At 43.1% G+C, this 25,569-nt stretch overlaps 1 protein-coding gene across 1 annotated transcript in view; it reads right to left on the bottom strand.

The window, feature by feature from the left end:
• IQCH (IQ motif containing H) overlaps positions 1 to 25,569 on the bottom strand; it is a 131,917-nt gene that overhangs the window by 34,172 nt on the left and 72,176 nt on the right. The window contains exons 10-11 of the mRNA XM_059372074.1: positions 24,549 to 24,669; positions 20,400 to 20,686 (exon numbers count right to left, since the gene is read on the bottom strand). Coding sequence (XP_059228057.1) covers positions 20,400 to 20,686; positions 24,549 to 24,669 — 408 coding nt within the window. The remainder of the gene's footprint in view (positions 1 to 20,399; positions 20,687 to 24,548; positions 24,670 to 25,569) is intronic.

Raw genomic sequence — 25,569 nt, 5'->3', positions numbered from 1 at the left:
TTAAAATGTGGTTGGTTCAGGGTCACCTGGCTGGCCCAGTTAGTGAAGTGTCTGCCTTTGGCTCAGGTTGTGATCCTGGGGTCCTGGGATCAAACCCCACCTAGGGCTCCCTGCTCAGTGGGGAGTCTGCTTCTCTCTCTCCCTCTGACTCTCCTCCTGCTCACTCACTCTTTCTTGAATGTGTGCACTCTCTCTTTCGAATAAATAAATAAAATCTTTTTTAAAAATGTGGCTGGTTTAAGTAGAGATGGGGTCTAAATGTAAAATACCTGATTTTGAAGACTGAGCAGGTAAGAAAGAATACTTTAAAACATCTCATTAGTAATATTTTATACTGATTGTATGTTGAAATGATAATTCTTTGGTTATGTGGGTTTAAATAAAACACATTATTAAGAATATGTTCTTCTATTTTTTTGTTATATTTTTAAACAGTGCTATTAGAAAGTGAAAAATTACACGTGGCTTACATTCTATTTCTATTGGATTGATTGCAAAAAAGCCCATTTTAAGCTCAGCAAGAGACAGGGCCAGTAGAGGTGTGGTGAGGGAATACTGCAGAGGCCCCAGCTTTCTCCTGCTCTGACGGGCCCTGCACTGGATGCGGCTGCATCAGGAGCCCTGGGGCAAAGCGGGCAGAACACAGGGCAGAAGGCAATCCAGAAACTATGACAACCTCATCGACCTTTAAACAAGCATGTGAGAAGCAGAAAACAGGATCAGGCAGTGGCAAGCTTGCCCACAATTGTTGCCTTCCCAGGCTTTGCGTCCTGTTGGGGCCACAAGCTCTGGGATGAAAAGGTAATATGCCCCTGTGTGGAAGGTAGGGAGAGGGGCCCACTACTGAGGCCTTTTCTCCTTGGGTGCTCCAGGCAGGTGAAGGTTGCTTGCTTACCGGGCTGTGTTGGCCTCTTGCCTGTGAGAGGCCAGGTGGGTGGCAGGCAGAGTCTGTGGGTGCAGGCACAGATACACAGGCCCACATTTTGTGACTGTTTCCACTTGGAAATAAAGTTTTTGTAGCAAAGAGTTTGGTCTTGCCAACCCTCTCTATGGGTTTCCGGGTAGGTATGGGACTGACAGACGAATTTATAGATCAAACAACATTTGTGGAAAAATCAGAATTTTAGAACTTGAAGGATTCACAGATGTTTTATACATTCATCTCTAGGCTTTCTGTTCTTTTTCTACATCATCATCTTTTTTTTTTTTTTTTAAGATTTTATTTATTTATTTGACAGAGATCACAAGTAGGCAGAGAGGCAGGCAGAGAGAGAGGAGGAAGTAGGCTCCCTGCTGAGCAGAGAGCCCGATGCGGGACTCCATTCCAAAGACCCTGAGATCATGACCTGAGACAAAGGCAGAGGCTTAACCCACTGAGCCACCCAGGCGCCCCCATCATCTTCTTTTATTGTAAGGAGAAGAACCTGAGGTCCTGACAGCCTGTGTGGCTTGCAGAAGGCCCCATCTTTGATACCAGCATCTGAGGCAAATATTCCTGATCCTTGGCAGGTTGAGTCTCTGGGCCACACTTTCCTTCACTTACCACTGGAGAGGATAATCCCGACAGACCCTCCCTCACTTGTGTCCAGCTGCATCTAGAGGCTGACAGGGAATTGTGAAGATTTCTCACTCTGTAGAGAATTTTTTTAAAAGATTCTCCAGCCAAGGCAGGTGGGGATGAAACACTGAGAATTCACCTACCACAGGGATGGTATCAGGCCATTAGAGCGAAGCGTGATACAAACTTACCCTTCTCAGCAGCCTGTCATGGTTAAGGCACAGGTACACCATCTCCCATGTAGTCCCAATATGACACGAAGTCCACCATTGGGTTCTTTCTAGAGCAAGACCAATCCCTTTGTCAGACGCATGGGTCCCCAGAGCTATGGCTAAGTTAGAGAGGCGAGGCCACCTGCCTAGCCCCTCTGTTTGCTGGTCAGCACAGGCATGGGTAGCCAAGATTCCCTCTGTCTTTACTGGTTTGGCTAAATACAGAGGCAAGACCGTACCACTTTAGAAGCCAAAATCCATCGGTGTAACATGATCTAACTTATAATTTTAAAGGGTTACTCTGGTTGTAGCGGGGAGAAGAGATCATGAGGGGCCAAGGACAGAAACAGAGAGGCCACTGCAATCCAGTGGGTGAGAGATGGTGGTAGCTGGACCCGCAGAGGAGGGGAGAAGTGGTCGTATTATAGATGCGCTTCAAAACTGCAACCTGAAGGACTTGGTTGATGGGTTGGATGCAGGGTATGAAAGAAAGAGTAGTCAAGGATATCTTCAAGACCTTTGCCCTGAGAACATGAAAGGATGAAATTACTATGTTCGGAGTGGGGTAGACTACTAGAGGAATAGTTTCAAGGGTAAAATCAAGATTTCAGGTTTGGGCGTGTTGGGTTTGAGATGCTTTTGTTGAATATGTTTCAGAGGATGGGATGAGATCTCAGGTACGTTTTCTCCCTTCTTGGCTGTAAAAGCAGGAGGATACGCTTGGCTAGGGTATAGGGATAAAGCAGAATCCGTCCCTGCTAGGGAGGCATCTTTTTCTCTGCTATCACTTTTTGGCCTTGGGCTCAAGGCCATCCTTGTCTGAGGAGACAGACCGTAGTCTATGGGACCTACAGGACATGGAGCCTTCCCTAGGGCACATGCTTCTCACAGTGTTTAGGCCAAGATGAAATAAGCTTGAGGAGGTTAGAGGCAGCTTGGTAGAGAAAAGAAGTGACTGCCCCTTGAGGGTAGTGGAGATTGGAGGGACCTATGCCTTGAGGGTGGCTGGTGGCTTTGCTGGAATGGCAAGAGCCCTGGACCAGAGCTACAGGACCTGGCTGGCAGTGTTGGCCAGGCCCTTTGCTGTGTGACCTTAACTTTCTTCTTTCTGGGCCTCAGCTTCCTTGCATGTTAACGCAGACCTCTCGGCAATGGTCTCTGTCTTCGAGTCATATTGTGAGGGTCCAGGGACTCCAGGAGAAACTCTGTGAGTCTATTACTGTGGGGTCTGGCCGACTCAAATCCGTCTGGACCCTGACTTCTTCCCTGCGTCTCTGCCAGGACAGGCATAAGAACTCACTTGCTTGGCTCTTGACTTCAGTGTTTGTGCCCGCTCCTCAGAGATGGGGAGGACTTTTACCTCTTCTCAGATGCTGTTAAAAACAGGCTGGAGAATTCTGGCTGCAGAGAAATGTACTGCCTTAGGGAGCTACTAAGAGATACCTCTTCCCCTGTCGACCCTCAGCAGGCAGCGCTAAGCTCCCCGGTGTAAACACCATGCATGCTACTTGATTTTAAAGAGATGGCACAGTGCTCTCTAAGAATTTTCAGTTGGTAAAATATCAATGTGATGATGATATTTGGTAAGAATTGTTTGTATTATATTTTAAAAAGTGGATAGGAAGGCAGAGGGGATTGCAGCGTCTTGGCATGTTGCCACCTAGTGGCAGCTGCTGGGATGGCCCAGTCTCTTGGAGAGGCTCAGGAGAGCGGCTGTTGCGGGGAATGGGGCAGTCACCCTGGGGCTCTGATCAACAGTTGAGACTCTCCGTATTCATCTTGGAGGCCTTCCCCTTTGTCCCTATGGATCCTGTTTATCCTTCTGGCCACAGTTTAAACCACAGGCTGTCTCCCAGCAACTACCAGCATCCAATTTATGTTCCGCCCACCCTGGATACTGCCTTATATGGGGCATTTAGAGTCTGTGAGGCCAGAGGCAGCAGAAAATCTGGGCCCTGACACTCAATGCTTAGGGCCCATGAGTCCACCATGCCTAGGGCCTCCATGTTTTCCAAAGGCCTTCAAAATATTTGGATTCTGGGGGAAAGAAAAAGTTACTGGCTCCCAAATATAAAAGGAAAACTACAAAGTAACCATAAATGTTTTAAAAAATACAGATGAAATTCAATATGTTGGTTAAATGGAACACAATTCATACAGTTGTATCTAAATCCTGTTCCATGAGAGCACATTTTAATACATTTACTATGACATAGGGTGATGGGCTCTCTGAAGCAAATAATACTCAGGGCCCAGAGAGGTCTTAAACAATTCTGTCCCGCAGACCTAAAACGACCTCCATCATTCCCACATCCCCATTTTATGGATGAGACTCTGGAAGGTGAAGGCACGGAATGAGGTCCCTCAGGGGAAGAGCTGGGACCAAAGCCCAGGCTTCCCGAGTTGTGGTCCAGCACTTTCCATGACACCTAGTCCTTAGCGTTAATAGTCCAGTTTGCGGTGCCAGAAGCTTCTCTGTGACTTCGCATGCTCTTTCAGGGTGTGTAGGGATCCAAAATGGAAAATACTGACACACCTACTACACCTGTACCATCAGCAGCTCTGTGGATGTTTTTCACTATTGTTAAAAACCCAACATTTAATATACGCTTGCCTTTTCTGTTTCCTTTCCCAAGTTACTTACACTACTTCTATTCATTTATGATCCTCCCTCGATTACTTTTAAGACTGATGGCCTAACTAATATTTGTATTAAGGTACAGAATTACATACTCATTTCTTTTTTCTTTTTCAGTGTTTCCTTATTTTTTTTTTATCATGAATTTTTAGAAGGCCATTTTCTTATCTCGACACTAGGCACTAAACTATAATAAACACGAAAACCCAATTTTTATAACCTATTACAGGTTTCTAGGACTAGTAATTGTATATGCTTCTTCCATGGCAATTCAATATAATAATCTCATCTGCAGATAGATATTCTCCTCCTTTAATTTTCATGCTATAAATGTCAGAGATGGTGAATAATTTGCTTAGTTGAGAAGTATTCCTTTAAAGTTACTACAAATAATCTCCAAAAGGCTTTTGTGTGGGTTTTCAAAGCGGAAAGCTCCTGCTTGGTAGCTCTCACTGGGGAGGATCCCTGTGCCTGGTCATGGGGACACAGAAGGCTGTGGTGTAAAGGGAGATGAAGATGGGCACACCACGCTGGGCCCGTGAGGGCAATGAGTTAGCAGCAGAGTTCGCCTGTCCTTCCCAGTTTCCTTGACATGTGCAGCACATCAGAATTTTTTGGGAAAGAACCACCTCTGTTACAGAATATGTAGGCAAGAAGCAAAGGCAGTGAGAGCTATGGCCTTGAACTTGGTCTAGTCCAGCCCCCTTAAACTCTAAGCTTGGGGCTGTAAGAAGATAAGAGACCTGGGCAGGAGCAGAGCTCGGAGCCCTTGACTGCAGGTCCAAGGCAAGTTTGTTTACTTTTGGGAAATTCCTAGAGAGGAGAATTAGACCGAGAGCAGGGACTCATCTCACTCATCATATTTGCATCTTGCCTAATACCTACCGCAGCACTCTTGATATAAGTGTGCAAAATAACTCTTTGTTGGATTACTCAATAATAAATAATACAAGGGAAAAAAGTCTTCCCTTTAAAACAAAGACAAGAGAGATAATGCGTCAAACCCGTAAGGATGGCTGAAATAAAAAGACAGTAACAAGTGTTGGCAAAGATACAGAGAAATTGGAAGCCCTATATGTTGCTAGCGAGATTGTAAAATGGTATAGCCACTTTGAAAAAACATACAAAAACAGGTAAGCACTTTCTCAAAAAGTTAAACTTATGGTAGCCAAAAGACCCATCGATTCTAATCCTAGGTGTATAACCAGAAATGAAAGCATGCATTCACACAAAAACTTGCACACGAATGTTCACAGCAACACTACTCATACCAGTCCAAAGGTGGAAGCAACCCAGATGTCCATCTGATTGAACAGATGAACAAAATGTGGTCTGTCCATACGATGGGATATTTTTTAGGCCATTAAAAAAAATGAAGCCCTCATATCTGCTATGACATGGATGAACCTTGAAAACATTGTTACGTGAAAGAAGCCGGTCGCAAAGGGATGTCTGCTGGATGATCTATTTATATGGAATGTCCAGAATAGGGAAATCTATAGAGGCAGAAAATCGTTTCCAGTGGCTGGGGAAGAGAGGACATGGGAAATGATTCTTCATGGGTTTCAGGATGTCTTTTTAGTGTCTAAAACTAGGTAGTGATGATGATGGTATGACTCTGAACGTACTTAGAAACCACTGCAGTGCACACTTTAAAAGGGTGAGTTTTATGGGCAAGGGTATCTCAGGAAAGCGGTTATACACACACACGACACCCAGAACCCGGTCTCCAAGAGACCTGTTCTTGGAAGGATGCCTGCACAACTTGTATGGCTGCTCGTCGGGATCTAATTGAGGGTGTCGGTAACGACGGGATGAGGAAGCCTGTGACAAACCACCTTCCAAACTGTCCTCTCAATTTATCCGAGATATGCAAATCTTTACCTCAAACAGCTTCTCCAGATATGGGTGAAAATTATCTGCTTCCTACACTAAAGCAAAATAGTGGGTGGCAAGGGTTCATGCCTCGGCCCATTGAGCAGTTGTAGGCTGGGGGGGGGATAATGTCTTAGCTTTTGTCGAAGAGACTCAGTCAGCTCTGAGGACACAGTGTCATTTTTCTAAAATGCAGTGTACTTCTGTCTCCTCCCCACCGCAGACCTTCATTTCGTACCAATTTTCAGACTAAGTGGGGCTGGTATGGTCAGATCCAGAAGAGAGCCAGGGCTGGTCAAGCAAGTGGGCACGTGGCATGGGAAAACTCTGAGACGTGTCCACTTCCTTCTTCCCTTCTGTTGCTCATTCCAGGGCCCTCCCAGCACCCTGGCCTGCCTTCTGCGACTTGGGGCTCCCCAGGGACACTTCCTCATCCCCATCAAGTTAATCTAATAATCCAGTACCTCCTGAGGGCTGAGTGCCAGGCAACATGTTTGTTATCACAGAACCTTTTGGATTTGGTTATCCTGTGAGCTGGTTCTGAATTCCATGATGTTGCCTTTGTTGTCTGTAGACTCTGGCATTCAAGAGGTTCAGCACCCCACCATGCCAACATGCCACCTTTTTTTGATAGCGGCGGTGTTTAGAAAGCTGCCTATTTGACCATGTGGAGGATAGACTTTAGGAGACAGACTGGGGAAGTAAAAAGGAAGGGAAATTGATGTGTGTTAAGGGTCTACAATGCGCATACACTTCTGTATTTTCTTATGTCATCCTCACAACCACTTTGTGAGGTAAGTACTAACATCCGCGATTTATAGAAGAAGAAGTGAAGGCTCAAAGAACCCAGAAACATGCCAAGTTCCACAGCTAAGCAGAGAGGCTAGGATTACGATCTAGGTTTGCTATACTCTGATGTCCAGGCTCTCTCCCGCCCTTGATCTTGGACATTTCTCTCGGCCTGGGGGTGGGAAACAAATGCTTGGTAGGCTGTGAGGGAGCACCATGATGCCAGCAACCACCCCTAGAAACTCCACTACTTATGAGGTGGTTCCAGAGGAAGGCCCGTGATTTACTGTGGGACTTTGGGCAAGCCACTTAACACCTTTCTGCCTCACTGTCCCCATTATTTGTCTGTAAAGCACTTTGAGAGCCTATAATAAAGGAGCTGTATAAAGACAAAGAAATATTGTCCTTCTGTGTAGGCAGAAAGCCAGGGTTCCTACCTGTGATCAATGAAAGTCCTGTGGCACTTTCCAGAAATGTAGGGCCTTGGGAAAAATTCTAGTCAAGTAGCTGCTGACTGAAAATCACCCTGTAGTTTCACCTGAGTAAGTGTTCCTCAGTCCTGGCTTACCTGTCAGGGCTCTGCTGCTATTTCAGACCGCTGTTCCACTCAGCTTCCCCCCAGAGGCTGCTTTTAACTGACCCCCTCTGACACCATTTGTCCCTAGGTTCAGTTTCTAACAAATGAAAGGAACAGCATCGAGGGAGGTCTTTCCCTCCTTCCTCCTCCTCTCCTCTCTCCTTCCCCTCATCTCTTCTTCTGAAATTCCAGGCACTCTTTCTTACTATATAGCTTCCGCTCAGGAGTACGCACCAGACTGTTCATGGCAAATAAGTGTCAATTTTTCGTTTGGGCTCTACTTATATTTGATTAAGTGTGTTCTACGATCTTCAAGCAATGTGTGGAAAATAATCGTAGAATTCATGTCTTCATAGTTCCCTCATCAACAAGTGAATCAAAAAAATACAAAATATATGCATTGATGCTTCTCCCCCCAAATCTGAGGTAGCGTATTCTTTGGTATACCGTAAGTCTCTAATATGAGTAGAAGTTTTATGGGTATTTCTTTGAAAAATGCCTCTTTCTACTGAGCCTCTTTATTGATGTCGTTTCGTTCTGCACCCTTCTATTTATATAGGGCACTCAGTTGTTGCCCCAAGGGGTTCAAACACCTGCTCTTCCAGCTCAGGGAATTAATGTAGGAGAACACGGTCCTTGGTGATAATGGCCATTTTCCGTGTTCTTCTTGGAGCCACGTGTGCCTTGTCTCTGGAGTTCCTTTGTATTTCCTGTCTCTTCTCTCCCTATGGGGGCTGAATTTTGTTATTATATTTGGACTTGTATTTTGTATCGGTTCCCAACAGCCAGACCAAGTTTCACTGGGTTGGTTTGATATCATGTATGTATTAAGACATGAGTGGAGAGGCATCACAAAAGGTTAAACAGTCAGACACAAGTAAGTAGGTTCTCTAGTCTGGGCTAGGGAGGGGGCATGCTAGAGGAAGATCCACTCTAACCAAGAAGTAGAGCTATTCTATTTATATATTTATAAGGGCCTGGAAAAATAGGCAACACAATGAATCTTATGTTTAAGAAAGCAAAATATATGTTTAAAGAAATATACATATTGTTAAAACAGTTCTATTTATGCAAAAGATTCATGTAACTTTATAAAGGTTTTCAGGGATTTTAAAGCATTTTAAGTGCTGTGTTAGACTGTACTGGTGACAGATGTTCAACGGCGTGCTTAAGTTTTTGTTTTACTGAAAAAGCAGTAGATTACTTGATATTTTCTTTTTAAAAAATCATACCAACACCACCCCCCTTTAAGTATAGCTCTAATTCACTATTTCTAAGAAACATAAATGATTTAAAATAACATCAGGGCTTCTAAAGACAAGTATCACTAGAGTGGAGCTAGGAGATTTTGTTTGCTGAATATTCCCTTTAGAATGCCAGTTTTTTGGTGTCACTTCTTGTTCTTTTTCTATGAAGACAGATGGTGTCAGTAATTGCCTATATATTTAATTAAGTTAAAAAGCTACATAGTAAGGTTTTGGCAAAAACGTAGGAAATTTTGTGCTACGAGCAAAGAAAGCAAAGGGAAGCAGAAATTGGTAGCATAAGACACGATTCCTCACCACGTACGCATTTTGATATCCATATGTGTTGGAATGTGAGATTGCATGAATCTCATGATAAGAACAAAGGCATTTACCCTGAAAGATGGAGCCCGTAATGGAAATCTAGATGGCAGTTCTCCTACATTTTGACTGGCTGGATTGGAATGACTCTACCTGTTGTCCATATCACATCCAACGTGGGCCCAATACTTAGCAGTCATTCTGAACTCTTCTGAGACTCAGGTTTTTGCCTGGGATTTCTCACCTAGCAGGCTAATCATTGTGAAATTATTATGGGAGGAAAAGCAGTAGCTACTTGTAGAAAGTGGTTTGGAAAACTGACTTAGCCATTCTTGTGGTGTCTGTTTTCAAATGTTCCCATCCCGCGAATCCACCTTCTGGCTTAATGGCAATATGGCGCTCCCAGCTGTGGTGCTGTGTATGGGCTTGCTCATTTAAACTCTTAAAGCTTAAAAATGGCTACCACAACACTGATTTTATTCCATTTCGCTTAGTCATTAACATTTAATGATTACCTTATGTGCAGAGCACAAGGATGGAATATATTTAAAAAAATAGGAGATGTGTTTTCTGGCTTTAAGCTGTTCAACTCAATTCAACAAGCATATTGAGGATATACAAGAGAAACATACATTTTCTTTGGTGATGGTGGTTGAGGAGGGGGAGAGATTTACAAAGAAAGTCACCATCAATTCAGTGCAGTACCACTGTGAGCATCTGCCGTGAGAGAAAGAGCACAGTCTCGTCAGCCAGCTAAGTCCTGGTTTGCATCCCGGTTTGCCACTTTTTTGTAGCTGTGTGACCTTGAACACGTCACGTTAGCCTCAGGTTCCTCATCTGTAAATTTGGGATGATAATCATACCTACTTCTCAGGGTGTGAGGCTTAGGAATACTACATGTAAAATATATAACGGAGTGTCTGGCATGTGGCAAAAATTCAAAAAATAATATTATCGTTAGTGATGACTCTGGCCATCAATACTGTACCTGTGCTCTGAAAGGCTAGAGAATGATGTAACAATTGAAGGGGGATTAGTTAAGGTGGGTTTCCAAGAGGACTTGGATTTCGAAACATTTTGAAAGAAGGAAAGTTGTATAAAGACAGAAAAGAAAGGAAGGGCAAGCTATAGGAATGAAGGGGGCGTGTGGGAGGCAGAAAGAGAATGCATGTATAGAACATGGATGCCACCAAGCAGGTCAGCTTGCTCCTCTTGGAAAGTACTTTGGGACATGATCAATGAGAAAAGCAATTAGCACCGCGTAGTGGGCAGGGGAAGATTCAGGATTCAGTTTTAAGAAGTAGGTTAAGGCCTAGAGCAAATCACCTTGTATTTCATCAACCCAACATTATCATACAGGTAAAATTAAGTTAAAATGAATGTTAAGGACAACTTCGAAAGGGAAAATTTACCACATGATAAGTCTTGACCACAGGTGACAGCTAGAAACTAGGAAAGGGCCACTCAGCTTCAGTTTCGTGATGCTGGTGGACAAGCTTTAAACACATGGATGTGGAGAATCTTCTGGTCTTTCTTAGCATTAGCAAGAAGCCCTTCCTTTGCTCCTACCTGCTGCCCTCCTGAGTCCTGCAAAGCTATGGTACCTCCTGAGAAGTGCGGGATGCAGTGTGAGTGCCTGGATTTGCCCTCCTCTGGCAGTGTCTCTGATGGTTAAAGTTAGTTAAAGACCTCAAAGTCTGCAGAGAAGTGTCTGGGCTTCCTTCGAAAGGAAGCAGGGATCTTCATGGTGAGAGTGGACATCCGAAGTCCTGGATGGGACAACCGGATATAAACAGAGGAACTGGGTCTCTTCTATGTAGACCAACCAAAATTCTACCCAAGAACTGATGCTCAGGTTTGGATTCAATCTTTCTAAAGGTTAGGGTTTACAGTATAAGGGGGCTAAGCCAACATGAAAGGACAGTCGCATATGGTATTATCATATATAGCAAAATTGGCCACTAGTTTACCTGTACTACCAGGGTTAAGAAATGGAATTATAATTTTTACTGTGAAATTTATTGTCATCATTGCCTTTGTGCTTACTGTAGAAGCCGCCATCATCATCATCATCATCATTACCTATATATTACAGGTCTCTTTCACTGACATGAAGATGCAGACCTTTTAAAGGGACAGGTCTTTTACTTTAATGCTTCAAAACCCTTTGGGATCTATTTTCCCTTCACTGGGTATTAACTTGTGATTAACAGTGTGCCTATTATAGCATTAAAAAACACTGAATAATAGACACTGCTGTTTATACCAAAGGCCTATTAAATTTTAATTTAGATATAAACTCTTAACCTTCTTATATATAAATAAAATACCTTCCCTGAAGAGAAAAAGTAAATCTCATTGAGGTCCCTTGGTGAATACCTTGTGTATCTTGAAAACAGAGATAGGGAGATCTTGCAAATGAGAATACCAGAGGGAGACTCAGGGAGAAGTATTCATTCATTCATTTAGTGGATATTTACTGTGGAGCTATCACATGCTAGACACGGTGCTGGGTGCTGGGTATACATCAAGGAATAAGAAGGAATTACGGGCGCCTGGGTGGCTCAGTGGGTTAAGCCGCTGCCTTTGGCTCAGGTCATGATCTCGGGGTCCTGGGATCGAGTCCCGCATCGGGCTCTCTGCTCAGCGGGGGGCCTGCTTCCCTCTCTCTCTCTCTGCCTGCCTCTCCATCTACTTGTGATTTCTCTCTGTCAAATAAATAAATAAAATCTTAAAAAAAAAAAAAAAAAAAAAAAAAAGAAGGAATTACGGCATTTCTGTAGACTTCAGTTTTTCTATTCTCTGAGATAAATATATTCATTTTTGATGTTTATATATCACTTTGAGATGATGAGAATGCTCACTGACTTTTAAAAATAATGCTAATTCCATTCAGATTCCATTCACAATCTGAGAACCTGCTGAGGGCTCGAGTGACAGTTTTACATGTGATTATGCCGTTTGATTTAATAAGAACAGCACCTTATATCGGCTCAGCCTCTCGGAATATCCTGTGTGAAGGAGGGCAGGAGCTCACCATTTGTCAAGGAGAAACACAAGGCCCCCAGAGGTCCACTGAGCTATCTGAAGTCCCACAGCTGGCTAATGGCCAGATCGGGGACAAAACCCGTTACCTGTCACGATGAAAATATTTTCAGCTATCTCTTTTTTTTCATCTTTTGGGCTGATATATTTGTATGATGTATTTGTATGATGTATTTGCCTTCGGGGCAGTTTTCAGAATACGTGGGATATTCTCTGATAGACAACGTCAGGGTCTCCCTTTTAATCTTTCCTCACAATTTGCACTGGCAACAAGTCCCACTTCCTTCTGTGGCTACTTTTTGTATCTGGGAAGGGCCCTGACTAGTTGCCTGAGGCCGTTTTTCATCTAAACTTTTTTCTTAAACATTGGATTTCTTTTCCTTTTCCTTTTTTTTTTTTTTTTAAAAGATTTATTTATTTATTTTAGGTGCGTGGAAGGGGCAGAGGGAAAAGGAGAGAGAGTCACTCGCGGACTCCCTGCTGAGCACAGAGCCCCACGTGGGCCACCACCCTGAGACGGTGACCCCCCCAAAGTTAAGAGTTGGATTCTTAACTCACTAGGTCACCCAGGTGCCCCTTCCTTTCCCTTTTGTAAAGAAGTAATAACTATCAATGATCACAACAGAGATGGTTACTTTAAAAGGTCATGGTTATTTAAAAGTCAGCAAGTTTTTAATCTGGAAATTTTTAGCAGAAAGCATCTTCACCAATCTGTTAAGCGACTTCCTAGAAAGAAAAGGAACTGGAGAGAGATATATTAATGCATATTTGTAAGAGGCAAGTCAGATATGATGTTTGTGACATTTAGATCCTCACTTTTACATCTGTGTGTTTGTGCTTTTCTACCCGCAACCTTCACAGTATCTTTCCCACTTGGCCCGCCCTCTTTCTTATCTTCCTTCAAATCCTAATGATCTTTCAGCTCAAATCCCACCTACTCTGTATAGACCTTTCTTGATTGCTCCAAACAGAAGGCTGTTAAACTGACATTACCTTTTTGATGTCTCTTTTATTGTTCTGTGTTGTTGTCACTTAGGTTTTTATTTGTAATTCATTTTTCAAGTCTGTCTCCCCTACTAGACTGTGAACTCCCTAAGGACAGGACTCCGCTTCTTTTGCATCTTTTCAGCCTTTGTAGCACCTACTAAAATGGCTTGCACATAATAGATGCTCAGAAAATACTAGCTCTTTATTTTAGCATTTCCCAGAACTGAGTAAGTAAGCTCAACAGAGCTGGATAGTCTAAAAGCTCCAAGAGTCCATCAATCAACTGGCTATCAGGCGACTATCATTGTGTTAGATATCAAGAAGAGGTAAAAAATGCAAGGTCAAGTGTATCTTCTAGAGGATTTACAAATCTCACGAAGGCAATAGTAATGCCTAGGAACCGGGAAGAGTAAAACACAATTGTGTGTGTATGTGTGTGTATCCAGTGAAATTAGGTGATGGATGTGAATGAAATTAGCTTCCTCATGACAGGGAACAGACCTTGTTTATATCTCTGTTCCTTCAGCTGCTAGCATAGGGCCAGAGTAAGCCCTTGGAAAGTATTTGGTTAATGAACATGTCAGTCTGTCCTCAATCTGAAGCCTTTGGTAGACATTTCATGTCCCTCCTAGAACCCAGTGGATGCTGCCCATCAAAGACCCTGGTTCCAGGTCCTATAAGGGTAATAGTTGCTGCTCTTTGTTTAAGGATTGGATCCCTCCATGGTAATATGTTACACAGCCCCTCCTCTCATCCTCACGTGGGAAGGCCAGATTTCCAACGTGGCTACCTTGTAGCTCTGTGTATTCTGCATGGAGTCTCAGAAAGCCTGGAATGTCCCCATGCCTAAGGTCCTGGAATCTTGGACACAAAGCCACTGGCAGGCATGGCTTTGTACTATGCTCCTACCACCTCCAAAACCCAGGGACTAGCCCTTTTCCTTTTTTTTTTAATTGAAATATAATTGGCATATGATACTATATTAGTTTCAGGTGTACAAGATATACATATATATATTGCTACATGCTCACTGTGATAAGCCTGGTTACCATCTGTCACTATACCAAGTTATTATAATGTTATCGACTGTGATCCCTATTCTGTACTTTCTATCCCTGTGACTTATTTACTGGCCCTTTTTTCTTTTATTCCCAATGACCCTGTGTTCTGGTGGATGTTCTCAATATTTAAATATGGCTATATTTCCAAAATTTTCCTTCGTTTTACTACCTTAGAACCTTACTCTCATCTCCTTAAAGCTGAACAGGATTTTCCACACTCTTATTTGAAGCCGATTCACAATTGTGGGCCTGTTGTTGGTGTACCACTGTCATTGTATGTCTCTTTTTTCTGGCTCTCAGTCCTTTTTGGTTTTACCATGGTAAGTTATGGGGGCTCAGCTCAGCCCAGAGAGCAAAGATGTGAGATGGACGCTGTCCCCTGTTTACTGCCTCTTACATCTGATGAAGGACATGTGTGTCTGTAAGGGCATGTCTGTGAAAGTGCTTTGTAAGCTATTACATTCTATACAAATTTGTGATGATCATTATTCACATATTTTTTCTGATTACAAATATAATAATGCTTACTTTTGAAAATGCAAATGCGGAAAGCCCAAAGAACAAAATAGAAATCACTCTGTATTAGTTTTCTATTGCTGCTGTAATAAGTTGCCATAAACTTAGTTGCTTAAGGGTCGGAAGTCAGAAGCCTCACTGGGCTAAAATCAACGTGTCAGCAGGGTTTTATTCCTCCTGGATGTTCTCGGGAGCATCTGTTTCCTTGCCTTGTCTGTCTCCCGGAGGCTCTCTGCATTCCCCGGCTCACGGTCACTTCCTCTATTTTCAAAGCTAGTAGAACCCTTGGGATTTCATGGGCCTCCTGCATAGTCCAGACTGATCTTCCCCTCTCAAGATCCTTAAGTTAATCACATACACATGTTACTGCATAGGGTGACATTCACAGACTTGAGGGCTTAGAACGTGGTCCTCTTTGGGGGCCATCGCTCTGCCTACTACACCCTCAGTCCTCCAATCCAGAAAGAATGACTTGTAACTTCTTAGTATATTTCTTTTGGTTCTTTTTTTGCTCTGTATATATGTATTTTTTCTTTTTATAGAATGGGCATCATGTTTCATGTATTGTTTTGTAACCTACATTTCACCTTCCAACTATTCTTTTTTTTTGTTTTTTTAAAGATTTTATTTATTGATTTGAGAGAGGAGACAGCGAGAGAGAGCACGAGAGGCGAGAAGGTCAGAGGGAGAAGCAGACTCCCCATGGAGCTGGGAGTCTGATGCAGGACTTGATCCCGGGATTCTGGGATCGTGACCTGAGCTGAAAGCAGTTGCTTAACCAAATGAGCCACCCAGGCGTGCACCCCCCGCCCCCGCCCTTTTTTTAAAGATTGATTTATTTGAGAGAGCAGGAGAAAGAGAGAGAAAGCACTAGCAGGAGAGGCAGAGGGAGAGAGAATCTCAAGTGACTCGATACTCTGTGCAGAGCCTGACACGGACCCGATCTCACTCCTGAGATCATGACCTGAGCCAAAACCAAAAGTGAGATGCTTAACCAGCTGTGTCATCCAGGTATTCCCAGCCTTCAACTATTCTATAAATAGCTTCTTCTTAAATATTCTTTAAAAACCTGATTTCTACTATTTTCATAGCATTCAGTTCTATTGCTCTAACATAATTTGCTTAACAAATTCTCTACTATGGAATTTAGGCTGTTTGAAAATTTATGCTGTCCTTAGTAATGTGCTGGTTAACATATGCATATGTAAACCTTTGTGGTCGTGTCCTTGTGATATTTCTTAAAAGCAGATTCCTCTTATTCTTAGTATTAATTTTGAGTACAAAAGTAAGTACCATGAGAATATTATTGACATACATAATTTTTGAATGGGAAGTTTTCTAAGAAGTCAAATAAGTAAACCTACTCACTTCATAGCCAAGAAAACTGAGGCTAAGAGAAAGAAAGATAAGATTAAAATAATATAGTAATTTAGAAAAAGAGCTAGATTCGACTATTTGAAACTTTAGTATGACAAAGACTTTTACAAATAAAACACAAATGACAGGGTTCTGTGTCCAAGTGCAGGAGGTGCATGGGTGGGGCACAGGTGTGGCAGGTGAAGAAGACAGCAGGATTGGTTGGGAGATTGGTACACTGAACAAACAAATAAATTGAGAAAGAAGCATATAATATATTGAGGGTAAAGAGGCTCAGATTTCTCACTGTTGGAGAAGGTACTTATTTTTAAGTGTGGAAAAGGGGAAGTCTAGGAAGATTCCTGAAGTGCTGGACTGATATTAGAGATATTGGTAGAAATGCATGGATTTAAAATATATATGCACTGATAGATATAGGAATAGTTATAGGTACATTCATTTGTGTGTCTGTGTGTCTGTGTGTATGATCCATATATAATACATGAACTTCTGAGCTCTGTCCACTGAGAGCGACTAGAAGCAGTGACACTTCAGTAGCAATGCCTACACCAAGCCCAGATCTTAATACCATCTTCCACCGCAAGGACCCTAGGCTCCTGGGTTGGTCCTAGGTCTGTGACAGGGAGAATGTAAGATGAACCTGGACTATCCCTTTGTGATAGAAAGTAAGACATGCTCACAGAATGATGGGGACATGTCCAAAGAACACAAGAGTCACCCTGAAGTTCTCCCAGTAGCCAAATCTGGAACACTTTGAGCATCAAAATATTGAGAACATCAAAATACAACTAAAGAACATAGAAACTGACACATTCAAACTGCTATAATTACATATATGAAGACATACATAAATGAAAGATGGAAAGGAAAAACTCTTGTTTGCAATATATTGCCAATTAATAAATATAGAAAGCATGATAGAAAGTCAGCACTATATGGGGCACTTGGATGGCTCAGTGGATTTAGCCTCTGCCTTCGGCTCAGGTCATGATCTCAGGGTCTGGGATCGAGCCCCACATCAGGCTCTCTGCTCAGTGGGGAGCCTGCTTCCCCCCCTCTCTGTCTATCTCTCTGCCCACTTGTCATGTCAAATAATTGTCAAATAAAACCCTTAAAAAAAAAAAAAAGAAAGTTACCACTATCACAGTGATAGCAGACTCAGGAGAAAGTTGACAGTGGCTGCTAAGTTTCATGGGAGGAAATTTGATGAGGAATAAAATATTGGTGTACTCTTGGAACACCTTTCTACAAAATACTACTAATCAATGACAAAGGAAAAAATAATGATTTTATGATAGAGAAACATGGCTGGAAAAAATCAGGAAAAGCCACAAATGACAATCTAGAAGAATGTATTTGTAACTTGTGTAACAAAGGATAAGAGTTGCTTATGTAAAAAGAGCTTCCACAAATCAACATTTGCATTATAGTCCAGTTTAAGTGGGGTAAAAGATATGATAAGGGAATTAAGACAAAATACATAAGAAGATGATATGTATCATCACTGAAAATCAAAGAAATACTGAGGAAGACAAGATAACATTCCCCTCCCATCAGGCTGGCAAAAATAAGATGATAATACGCCAGTATCTTCACTGATACCACAAAGCATGCCAACTAGGAAAGAAACTAAGGTGCTTTCTGAAGTGATGGTACTTGCAAAATGGCTAGAGTATGCCAGTGATTTTTGCAAAAGAAATTTTCATTATATATATTATACTTATTATAAATAAAAATTTAATATATTTATTTATATATTTACTTATGTATTTATTATTTATACTTTTAAATTTATACTTTTATTATATGTAATCATATCATTTTATATATATTTGTTATATTTTATTATTTTACATATATATCTATATGTCTATATACCTATATACACTCACACTGAGCTAAATCTACTTCCCTTGTCAATGTAAAAACACCCTTTGGTGTACTCACTGAGCACTTCTTCCAATACTGTTCTATTGAAAATTGTAACACAAATAACTGTATATTCAGGTATTAACAGGAAGGGACAAGGAGAGGTCTTAATATGATAAAGTCACAGAATTATGGGTTAGTATTTATTTATCTCATCCATTAGTTGATGCCTGAATTCATTCTCTAAAATCTTGGCACCCCATCTAGTATCTGCTAGAATATCTGTTGTTCCTTCCTTCCATTCGTTCTTCCTTCAACACATATTTACTGAATACCTGCTGTGGACCAGGGCAGAAATAGTGTTGAGAATTGAGTGGGGAGCAAAAGAGACCTCGTACAAAAAAGAGAATTGAGTGGGGAGCTTACAGTCTACAAGAGGGAGGTAGCTGTAATCAGATAATCATATAAATACATTTAAAATTATAACTAAGCTAAAGTGGTGGGAAAGGAGAGGTACTTGGTGATGTAAGAACTCAAAAGAGGGAAACTAGACTTTGTCAGGGAGGTCAGGAAGGCTTCTCTAAGAAAGCATGGCTCGAGCTGAAATCTGATTGGTGGAAAGGGGGTTACTAGGTAAAAAAGAAGAGGCAAGAACATTTTGGGCAGAGGGGCAGTGCATGTAAAGGCCCTGTGGCAGGAAGTAGTATGATGAGTAAGGGAACTGAGAGAGGCCAGTGTGGTTGGAAGAGAGAAAAAGAGGGGGAGTTAGGTGAGAAAAGGCCAGCAGGGCACATGGGACCAGCCAAGGTAAGGTTGGGACCTTAATCCCTGAAGTCCAGAAGGATAGTAAGCCCAGAGACAGGTCCAGCTCTGTGTTTGAACATCCCTCTCCCTGCCATGCAATTTTCCCCATACCAGACTTGAATAAAGAAAAACCACAAGACAACAGTCCCTGTAGTTCCATCCTCCTCCTGCCCCAGGGATCACAGATTGAATCCTCCTTTCTCATGACAAATGTCTGGGGAGGGAAGCCTCCCCTGCTTCCCTGCCACCAGCTCTTTCACCAGAGGGCATTGTTTCTGTCGTCCCTCCACCCCAGGTAGCTTTCTGGATGCCCTTCAGTTTGTCCTTTCTCTCTCCGCATGCGGGCCTGAGAAAGGAATGCAGAAATGATCCAGGGCTCAGGAAGGCAAATGGAAAATGATTATTGAGCAAGCTGAACGCTGCCCAAAACATAAACTCTCACTTTGAAACCATCATCTGAATGAAATGGAGACCCATAAAACCGAGAATAATGAATATGAAACAACTAAAGTGCATTTACAATGTTGGACGGCCAGAGGATATCAGGAGAGGGAGGACAGAGGCCATTTCACCCTGTTGATGGAGGTCTGGTCACCCAGCACTTACCGAGGTAGAACTCAACGTTTTTAAAACAGAGTCCTGTCAAGTCATACTGAATCTAAACATTATAATTTTGGCGGGAGCAGTGAGAAGCAAAGCAAAAAAAGGCTGAAGTTATCTAGACCATTCTACGTCAGAGCCACACAAATGCATATGAAGAATCTTACAGATGAAATATTGAATAAATAAAAGCCTGTTATACAACGATAACAACATATAGCATGTTATCTATAAAAAGTTTTAAAACAGCGAAATGAAACGATCGTTTATGGGTTCCTCCATGGGTTATCAAAGCCTAAAGATGTGGAAAGGAATCAGAGCCCAGTTATAAGCCTGTGGCTGCCTCTGGGAGGAAGAAGGGCCACATTACGAGTGGCAAGAAGTGCACAGGACTGGAGGTGATAACGGCACCGCTTTATTTCTTAAGCTGAGTGGAGGCACAGGATGCTTATTACATTACTATTATCGCCTTTTTATATTGATGAAATATGTCCATCCCAATACATTTTTAAGGAAGAAACAATGGACAACTTAAGTAGCTGGTGAACTACTGATAAGAAAAAGAATGGAAACAAGGACTCTCTTAACTCCTTTCTAGTGATTGACGTTCTATTTAAGCACAAGTTTTAGACAAGCTCAGTCCCTGGATGGCATAAAATAGTCTCATGATAAGACACAGGCAGAACCCTAGTGGGCAGAATCGAGGCCCTACTGAATGAGCTATGTGGGATGAGTTCTAGTCTTTGAAATTCCAGCAGTACCCAAATGAGAAGATCCTGGGCACAGACCCCGTAAATGCGGAATTTACAGAGGCAGCTCCTCCGAGGAGCACTGAGTCTCAGCAAGACGCTGATATTCCCTGTAGATTAGATGCGGATGGCATGGAGTCTTTACATATTTTAGTATTTCGCGAGGCATCAACTTACCTGTTGTTCCAGGGTGGTTGGATCAATAAATGTCACCAGGTCTATAGAAAAGTAACCAACCACATTTTTCATTTTACAAGCCTTTCCAATCTTGAGGCACAAAGAACAGAGGAGTTGGGGATCCACTGAGGTCTGAGGCATGGTGGTACCAGTAGAGATGAAGGGGCCTTCTGCATGGAGCTGGTCCCCCGTGGACAGCACTCTGATTTCTCCATTGGGCTCGATCAGCATGTCCACCGTCAGGTTGGTGACACTTCCTGCGGGTGGGTACGCTTCCATCGTGCCTCCTGGTGGGAAAAGCATGGAGTAGGTGAAAAGGTGGGCCCATGTGATTGTGTCCACATAGCACAGGAGGAAAAATCTCGGGCTTTGGCAGATGGACTTCGGCTCAGATCCTGCATCTGCCATGTCTTGTGAGACTTCAGGCAAATAGTTTCAATTCTCTGAACTTCCTGTTTTGTCATCTATAAAATGGGGATAATAAAACCTACCTCACCAGATTGTTGTGAATCTTAGAGATACTCTATCTATAGTATTTATTCCAGTACTTGGCATATACTAGGACTCAATGAATGTCAGGTTTCATTCACCAAGAAGACATCATAAGATCATCAAGTCTGTGCCTATTCATAACATAAACAGTGGACCCAAGGACCATAGGCAAATCCCTCAGGAGGAATGAACTGCCCGTTGTCCACGTTTATAGTTTGATGACAAGTCCTCTTTCTGTTCAACTTCACTGCTTTTTTAAAAACTTTTTTTATTTTTAAGGGTTTTATTTATTTATCTGACAGAGAGAGACACAGAGACTGAGGGAACCCAAGCAGGGGGAGCAGGAGAGGGAGAAGCAGGCTTCCTGCCGAACAGGGAGTGCAAGGTAGGGCTCCATCCCAGGACATGACCTGAGCCAAAGGCAGCCACTTAACGACTGAGCCACCCAGGCTCCCAATTTTACTGTTTTTTGAAGTTTCAATAGGTTAGGACTTTTATCCGGAATAGGAGAATACTGACTCTTATGTCAAAGCACTCCTACACCAAGTCGTCAGGCTTTTTTTTTTTTTTTTTTAATGTGGAGTGCAGGAGATGCTGCCATTATTGAAGAAGGGTCCCTACTGATAATGAAAGCTTTACAATTAATCATACTTTCCCTTTTGCTCTGAATAACAGAAATCACAGAGGCCGACCTGATGCTCAGCCACAGCAACGATGTGAGACCAGGCTAATTTTGTGAGTCAGCTTAGTCATGTCCTTAGTCATGTCCACAGAACATACACGGCCCTGATGTTTAATTGTAGGCCCCACAAGAATCTTACTGACTATATACCTTGTATAGAAGAAAGATTTTAGTATTACTTATAAAGAATAAGATAGCATAACTTAAAAGTAAAAACAAGGAAGCAGTCCCTAGACAGGGTGGACCGTGGAGCCCAAGAGCTCCAAGACAAACTTGGTGCATATTTCACAAATTTGTTAGGGGGTGACCTCTGCCCCCAGGCTTCAAACATCATATACGGTTAGATCCTGAGACTTTAGCAATTCCCAGATGCAGCCATCTGTTACTTTACACAAAAGGCACTTTCCTTAAGTGTCTATGTTTGTTGGGAGCCGGCCCTAAGGAAAGCTGAGTTTCAGAAGGAAAACTCATATATCTAGTTAGTATGAGATGTGCTTTGCTTTAAATGGGGCCCACTAGTGTGTGCTGCACCTAAACACAGGTTGTTGGGGAATTAGCAAGGTAAGTGCAACAAAACAACAAAATGTACAAAAAACAAACACAAATACCAATTGCATCTCTGTTGAGTGAATTAACTATGTGGCTTTAAGCCACCACCTATATTTTGAAAGATGGTGCCTCCAAGAACCATATTATCCTTTCTACATCCAAGATTACTTGAGTTTGTTTTGTTTTACTTCAAGGTAGCTGATTCATAAGGTCTTCTCAGCATTATGATCATGGCTTTTTCACTGTTAACTTTTTTTCCTTTCAAAGCAATGAATTCCTTTTTAAAAAGTATATTGCCTTTGATGATAGTCCTGTGACAAGGTAGAAACTGAATGCATAGCATGTTTTGTGGCCATAAGCACACCCGAGAGAGCAGAAGGGAAATGAAACAGGAAAGAGTGGAAGGTGGTGAGACACGTGGCATGGGAGTCAGGAAACCGCAGGTGTGTGTGTGGGTGATGGCCCGGCTTGGCCAGTGAGCATTTACGCAGGGCCTGCTGTATACACTGGGCTCAGAGCCAGGCAGAGGTTTGGAAACACATGACTTCCTGGAACTGGGTTTTTGAGACGTATTAAAATTGTAGGGTCTAACTGTATTACTATTCACCATATATTTGTTGTATGGTTTTGCCCAGTGACTTCCTAGCTTTGAGCCCATCTCTCCAACTATAAAGTTGGCTTCATAAAGCTTGTTCTGCTTCTCATAAATAGTTACTGTGTTTACAATGGCTGAAAGAAAGGAAGAAAGGGTAGAGATGAATAGGAGGTCGAGGCTCAGCCCCAGCTTATACAGCTCAGGTGAGACCGTAGCTGGGAAAACACTTTCTAAGCTACAAAGCTCCCATGACAAGAACTAGATTAGAGGACGGTTTGCAGGCTAACCTTGGATGATTTGGAAACTCCTAAGTCCTATCCTGGATGCACCTGGAGATCTTCAGGGTCTCCCTGTCCTAACAAAAAGAATCCCTTATTCTTGACCGGTTTTGTTGTAGGTACCTTATTTTCTCCCATTTATGCATATGGGGGTGACTCTGTTAGTTTTACTTCTCTGTCAGTGGGTGCATGTGGAAATTTGTAGAATCACGGAAGTTTGGATTTGAGAGCACACTGGAGATCATGCGTCATCTCCCCTTCTCCCCGCATCAGTGAACAAGCCCCTTACATCATGCTTGTTAGATCGCTGACCATCCAACCCCCAGCTTGACTAATGCAATAACAGGGTGTTCTCTACTCCCCCCCACTCCACACTGCCCACCCTGTGCCTTCCAACAAGCCACACATCTGTCCTTTTCGGTGCTCTCTCATACACCGAACTAGGGATGTGTTCCTTGATAAATATACCCGCTGGGTCCCATCAGGACTCCCCGAACAACACAGAGGTAGCCTCCGGGATGATTTGGGGCGAATCACTTAATCTTTTGTACCTCCATTTCCCCTTCTGTAAAACAAGAATGACAATGGTACCCACCTGATAGGATTGTTGGGGGGATCAAATAATAGTGTCCAGCACATGATAAACACTCCCGGTGCTCACCATGTGGTCTCCACTGTGCTGTGATCAGTCTTGTGCAGTCGTTGCCGCCCTTATCTGACGTCATGTTAGGATATTATCACATATTAATGTTAATCTAATCACCTTTAGGATCACCTGAGAGCAGTGAATAGAGTGTAAAGATACCTTCTGTGGCCTGTTACACTAGCCTCCTTGTGTCCTTCACGAGGGTAAGCCGGAACTTCCTAAGAGGGAGGGGCCTTGCATGGACATGTGGTCCCCACAGGGACCTCTGCAACTGGGGACAAGCATCACTCGCTCCATTCAGCCCCTCATCCACACACCCCCTCGTGTCCTTCGAGCAAAGGGTGAGTTAGGAGGATGGAAGGGCGGTGGAGGATCCTTACTTAGAAGCTGTGCCTTCGGAAGTGGGGGAGAGACCATTTCCGCTGTCTCACAAAAGGGAAGGGGAGACTAACACTTATTAAAGACCCACGCTGAGGCTGTGTGGCAGAAACGGTCACATCCATATTGTGTTGGATTCCCCCAGCAACCCCGTGAGGTTGGTAAGGGAGGAAACCAGGACTCTGAGAGTTTTAGAACCTTGTTCGAGGTTAGGGATGAGCTCCACAACCCGGTTGTTCGACTCCAAAGCCCACCTGTCAGGGGAAGTCCGAGGTGCAAAGGCAGGGTAGGGTCCCGAGCTGTGCTCACCACACCTGCTGCACACAGCTCCCGTCCATGTCAGAGATTGGGCACAAGTTAAATTTTCAGACAAACTTCAAAAGCGAGAAGGAAGTCTGCTTGTAGGAGCACTGATGTAAAACCAACACAAGAGAGGCAAGGGATTTAAATCGGCGCGAGGTTGACCGCAAACTAGGGATTCAAGGTTGTGCGGACCAATCCTCAGTAGAAACTTTACAGTCTTATTTACCTTGACAGAGAAATGTTTGGAGGAATTTCCTCCACGTCGGGAACCGTTTCTCATTGACTGGCTGTGCGTGCTGTGCTAAAATGCCCGCCAGCTCCTCGGAGATCTTCACCAAAGCTGGCTCCTGCAGAAACAAATTAAATAGAACCACAAGCAATTTTACTACAGAAATGAAAACTGCTTGTGGAGTGATTAAAAACCAGGCCTCCAACAGGCAAAAAAAATGTGGTTACTGTTTACCCAGAGTCAGAAAGCCATTTTGAAATTTTGCTCTAATTTTCCAGGCATTTCAGTTTTCATATTTCAAAGTGATTTGGCCCCTACATTTTGCTGCTAGTCATGCCTCTTGTCTCCGAAGGGCGGCCTTCCGTCTGGACGTCAGGAAACCCGGCTGCAGACCCACTGCAGCTGACCAGCTGAGTGTCCTTGGGCAGTGGGCCTCTTCGCTCTGAGCCTCAGTTTCCCTTTATTGTAAGATGGGGCTTCGTTACCTTGTCCCTAAGATCCTTCAGATCCGAACGTTTTTTATTCTATGACCCTAACCGGGCTGACCCTGGGAGAAATTACGGGGTTAAAAGGGTCTTTCTTTGGGGGCGCCTGGGTGGCTCAGTGGATTAAGCCTCTGCCTTCATCTCAGGTCATGATCTCAGGGTCCTGGGATCAAGTCCCACATCGGGCTCTCTGCTCAGCAAGGAACCTGTTTCCTCCTCTCTCTCTCTCTGCCTGCCTCTTTACCTACTTGTGATCTCTGTCAAATAAATAAATAAAATCTTAAAAAAAAAAATGGGTCTTTCTTTGGCACTGTGTCCTTTCCCCCTTGTTGGGGGGCCTCCACATCCTATAGCCATGGGGTCAAAGCCTTAAACTTCAGGCTGATCCTATAAAGGTGGGGTTATAGGTGGGAACAGGTTGGAAGAGTGAGGTGGGAAGGAGAGCTGGCAGTCCCCGCTAGGTCACAGCCTCATCTAACTGGACCTGAGACAAACCCCCTTACCATCATCAAATAACCCAAACCACAGAGCCC

The sequence above is a fragment of the Mustela nigripes genome, chromosome 13 (genome assembly GCF_022355385.1).
Source record: "Mustela nigripes isolate SB6536 chromosome 13, MUSNIG.SB6536, whole genome shotgun sequence".
Taxonomy (NCBI): Eukaryota; Metazoa; Chordata; class Mammalia; order Carnivora; family Mustelidae; genus Mustela; species Mustela nigripes.
The sequence above is the reverse complement of the archived record's forward strand: the minus strand, read 5'-3'. Positions and strand labels throughout refer to the sequence as shown.